Raw genomic sequence first — 5,298 nt, 5'->3', positions numbered from 1 at the left:
TACCACCTGAGCTGGAACAAGGGCTGTACCAGGGGAAAGGACTGTGCCCAGACTAGGAAGGCATCCAGTCTGTGAAAGAAACTTATTGAAACATCTCTGAGGGTGAGATTTTATCTGTATTCAGTTTTATTACTGTATTAGGCTTAGATTTGATTGTTTTATTTTATTTTACTTGGTAATTCACTTTGTTCTGTCTGTTACTACTGGGAACCACTTAAATCCTACTTTCTGTATTTAATAAAATCACTTTTTACTCATTAATTAACCCAGAGTATGTATTAATACCTGGGGGGGAGGGGGACAAACAGCTGTGCATATCTCTCTATCAGTGTTATAGAGGGTGAACAATTTATGAGTTCACCCTGTATAAGCTTTATACAGGGTAAAACGGATTTATTTGGGGTTTGGACCCCATTGGGAGTTGGGCATCTGAGTGTTAAAGACAGGAACACTTCTGTAAGCTGCTTTCAGTTAAGTCTGCAGCTTTGGGGCACGAGGTTCAGACCCTGGGTCTGTGTTGGAGCAGACTGGCGTGTCTGGCTCAACAAGACAGGGTACTGGAGTCCTAAGCTGCCAGGGCAGGAAAGGAGGAGCAGAAGTAGTCTTGGCACATCAGTTGGCAGTTCCCAAGGGGATTTCTGTGATCCAACCCGTCATAGCCCGTGCTTTCAGGAACGACTGTGTCCATGTCGTCCTCACAATCGTCCTCGTGCTGGCATCTCTTAGCCAGGTTCTGCACATACTGCAGGATAATGCGTGAGGTGTTTACAATGCTCACAACAGCAGCGGTGAGCTGAGCAGGCTCCATGCTTGCCATGCTATGGCGTATGCATAGGTAACCCAGGAAAAAAGGTGTGAAACGATTGTCTGCTGTTGCTTTCATGGAGGGAGGGAGGGGAGACTGATGACGTACCCAAAACCACCCGCGACAATCTTTGTGCCCCATCAGGCATTGGGAGCTTAACCGAGAATTCCAATGGGCAGCGGAGACTGCGGGAACTGTGGGATAGCTACCCAGAGTGCACCACTCCGTGAGTCGAAGCTAGCCACGGTATTGAGGACGCACTCCACCGATTTAATGCGCTTAGTGGGGACGTACACAATCGACTGTATAAAATTAATTTCTAAAGATCGTCTTCTATAAAATCGACCTAATTTCGTAGTGTAGACATACCCTAAGGTTCTGTGGTTTTCACTCTGGGGTGTTTTTGCATGCTTATTTATTTTTTTTAATTGAAACACACATGTAAAAATGTTAAATAAAGGGCTCTGTCTTCATATAGGCTTGTTTTTTAAAGTGTTTATTCCTTTACAAAACTGAAAATAACTTTCACTTGTTTGTGTTAAAAAGCAGTCAAAGAAGCAGCCTTCTTATCTCTGATCCACTGGCTTACAGAGGCTGTTTTTGCTGACAGTGGCTTTGCTGCAAAAGCATTCTGTTTCAAATTGTCCTTACTAAAAAATGACCAGTGCTAGTCTAAAACATAGGGAAAAAACTTTTTTATCACTATACATTACTTTTATAAACAGGTTTTCTGTGTTTTTAACCCTGGGTTGTTTCTGCATGCTCACTTTTTATTGAAACACCTATGCAAAAGGGCTAAATGAAAAATTGTTTCTTCAGATAGACTTGTTTTTCAAAGTGGTCTTCTTTTCGAATCCACTAACTTAAAAAGGCTCCTTCAAATTGTCCTCACTAAAAACATAGGGGAAAGCTTTTAAAAACTTTTTCTTAGTCAGGGTTTGTGGGTTTAGGCCTGGGGTGCTTCTGCATGCTCTTTTTTTATTGAAACATATGCCAAAGTGCTAAATAAAGGGATGTGTCTTTATACAGACTTGTCTTTTAAAGTAAATATAAAGCAGAGCTTTATTCCTTTACAAAACTTAATGTAACTTTTACTTGCGTTTGTTAAAAAGTTTGGAAAAGAAGCAGCCTTCTTATCTCTTATCCACTAACTCACAGATGCTGTTTTTGCTAACAGGGGCTTTGCTGCAGCTTCATATTGTTCTTACTAAAAAATAACCCATGTTAGTCTAAAACATAGGGGGAAACTTTTAAAAATTGTTTGTTACTAAGGCTTATGGTTTTAACTTTTATTAAAGCCCCTATGTAAAAGGGCTACATGGCGGGAAAAATGCTTGGGGGTCTGTTTTTCTAGATAAGAATAAGGCAGTTAAAGGACGGTGGGGAGTAGTGAGGGGAGGGGAGGGAGCTGGCTCTTGTTTAAAAACCTTGGGACTATAGGATTGGTTCAGGAAAATGAATTCTATGACGCTGCTGTAAAACAGCTACGGATTGGTCCGATCCAAAGGCGGTGATAACAAGCCTGAGGGGCTCTGAACCTGGAAAGTTGCATCATTCGGCAGAAATACTTGGAAAGGTAAGAGCTCTCTCTCTGATTCAACCACATGCTGTCTATCTTTGCCGTTTGCAAAGGAGCTTTTGTAGCAGGGCATTCACCCTGCTCCAGCTCAGCAAGGGTTAAAAATGAGCCCTTGGAGAGGGTTGGGGCTGAGTGCCAATCAGAGAAGGCAGAGAGGCAGCCAATCAGGGCCAGGCTGGGCCCTATAAAAGGGCTGCAGGGCCAAAAGGCAAGGACTCTCTCTCTAGCTGTGGAAAGAGAAGGACCTGGCTGCCTGGGAGCCCACAGACCACTGTCAGGTGACTTAGTTGCCAAGACAACCTCTCCTGTGATAAACCATTTCTCCTGGTTGGGAGCCAGTCCGTTATTCAGAGCTATTCCATTTCAATGGGAGAGCCGTTTAAGTCAACAACCCTCTTTTGTTATCCATGTGCCAACACCCCACTGGAATCCTAGTTCTAGATGGAGGTTAAAAGACAATAGAAAAGTAAAGACCAGCCTTACAATCAAAATGGAGTTTGCAGTCTCATGTGGTCATATATACAGAGTTCATCATCTCAAACAGAATTCATACACTGTACAGACACAATCCCCCAAATCATAACAACAGGGTTTATCTTGACTAGCCGCATCAAGGACTAAAAGCTACCAGTGCCTTGTCTGCATGAGGATTTTACATCAAGATAGCTATCTTGACGTAAAATCACACCTCTTTTTGCAGTGAAGCCATAGCGTTCCTGTCATCTGTCTCTCTCTTTTTATAAGGCCTCATGTACTTCTCCGGTACAGCATGGAGAGCAGCAAGCATCCCACACTGCCTCAGTGTTCCTCAGACCTGACTTGAGAGCTCCACTCCAAACAGGCAACAGTATAGTTTTGTCTCCAGGGCTGTTGAATTTTTGACACCCTGTGTAGAGACCAGTGATGTAGCCATCTCCACCAGGGACTGGGCTGGGGCCACCAAACATATGACATTAAAGAGCTGGCAGAGGGTCAGTCACTGTCAACCTGGGTCGGATTCAAACCTATGAAGTGGAGGTAGAAATCTCCATATTAAATTACTTAGCATGCAAACCTCACTTTTCATATGTAGATCAAAATGTCTTTTGAAATGCACTATTGGTCCTCTTTACTTTTTTATTGCAGAATGTAACAGAAGGGTTTCTTGAAAAGTTTACCACCAATGGTGGCAACAGTACCAATGTCTGCCATGCCTCATACCACAGATAACCCAGTCAACATGACTGACTACGAGTACCAATACTTAGGCGAGGAGGATTACATCCACGTAGTGCTTTGCACAAAGGAAAATGTCAAGGCGTTTGGCAAGGTGTTCCTGCCAGTGCTCTATACAATAGTGTTTCTGCTTGGATTGGCTGGGAACTGTCTACTCTTTGCCATCTTGATCAAATATACCAAGAACAAGAAAATGACCGAGGTGTATCTGCTGAATCTGACCGTTTCAGACCTTCTTTTCGTGGTAACCCTTCCCTTCTGGGCCACATACGCAGCTTCTCAGTGGGTGTTTGGGAATGCCTTCTGCAAGATCATAAGTGTCATCTACACCACCAACTTCTACAGTGGCATCTTCTTCGTCAGCTGCATGAGTCTGGACAAATACCTGGAGATTGTTCATGCTTGGTCCAATAAAAACTTAAGGGCCCCAAGAAAGAGCTTCCTTGTCTCTTCAGTGGTGTGGGTTATTTCCATAGTGCTGTCTATTCCTGACTTTATCTTCATGGAGGTGCAGGATCTCCACAACGGGAGACGAGTTTGCTACCCCGACTATGGCCTGCACCACTCCATCTGGCGTCTTCTCTTTCAATTCCAGCAAATCCTGCTAGGCTTCTTCCTTCCATTCCTTTGCATGGTGTTCTTCTACTCCCGCGTAGCTTGTGTCCTCACTGCGTTAATGTCTCCTGGCAAGAAGAGAGCTCTCCGCCTGGTCGTTATTTTGGTGGTAGTTTTCTTTGTGCTGTGGTTCCCATACAACATTACCCTCTTTCTGCATTTGTTGCAAAACCTCCATGTGATTAAGGGTTGTGAAACTAGCAAGCACTTGGACTATGCTATGCAAGTGACTGAGAGCCTTGCCTTTATTCATTGTTGCCTCAACCCCGTGCTGTACGCTTTTGTGAACAAACGGTTCAGGTTACACTTAAAGAAGATTTTTGGGGCCATCTTCAGGAGGCAGGATTTCTTTGTTCTCCAGATGTCTGAGACAAGTCGTTCTACTAGTAGGTGCCCTGACCAAGTAGAAATGACAAGCATCACGAATGTGTAATGAATATTTAGAGAATTTCATTGCTATACATGTTTTATTATCACATATTGTACTGTTTCCGGCAATGGAGTGATGTATGGATGATGTATGGCTAACATATTGGGGAGTGAGGGTAGCTCAGTGGTTTGAGCATTGGCCTGCTAAACCCAGGGTTGTGAGATCAATCCTTGAGGGGGCCATTTAGGGATCTGGGCAAAAATCTGTCTGGGGATTGGTCCTGCTTTGAGCAAGGGGTTGGACTAGATGACCTCCTGAAGTACCTTCTGACCCTGCTATTCTATGATAAGTAGTTGGAGCACAGACCTGGGAATCAGCTCTGGCATTGACTCCTTCAGTCATCTTGGGGAAATCACAACCTGCCTGTGCCTCAGTTTCCCTATCTGCAAACTCCTGGGGATGGTAATAATTTGTTGGGAGGATTTTTCTAGAATGGAGTAAGCCCACTGAAGTGAGGAGTCATTTTGCATTTAGTTCACTAAACTTCTACAAAAGATCCCTAAGAGGGGCCTTGTTTTCTTACAGCTCAGTCAATACTGCTTTTTCATGTTCAACTTAAAAAAAAAAACATAATGCTTCAAATAGGCCTCACTGCATACAGAATATCCTTAAAAAAGGTCATGTTATGTTACATCTCAGACAATACTGTATTTT

General features: G+C 43.4%; 1 protein-coding gene across 1 annotated transcript; it reads left to right on the top strand.

Moving 5' to 3' along the window:
• Positions 1-3,555: 3,555 nt before the first annotated feature.
• LOC112125248 (atypical chemokine receptor 2) lies at positions 3,556-4,791 on the top strand. The gene has a single exon (XM_024223682.3). It carries the CDS (start codon positions 3,565-3,567, stop codon positions 4,645-4,647), a length of 1,083 nt encoding a protein of 360 aa, XP_024079450.3. The 5' UTR covers positions 3,556-3,564; the 3' UTR covers positions 4,648-4,791.
• The last annotated feature ends 507 nt before the right edge of the window (positions 4,792-5,298 follow it).

This window comes from Terrapene carolina, unplaced genomic scaffold (assembly GCF_002925995.2).
Source record: "Terrapene carolina triunguis isolate 2854851 unplaced genomic scaffold, T_m_triunguis-2.0 Scaffold30773, whole genome shotgun sequence".
In the NCBI taxonomy this organism is placed as follows: Eukaryota; Metazoa; Chordata; order Testudines; family Emydidae; genus Terrapene; species Terrapene triunguis.
The sequence above is the reverse complement of the archived record's forward strand: the minus strand, read 5'-3'. Positions and strand labels throughout refer to the sequence as shown.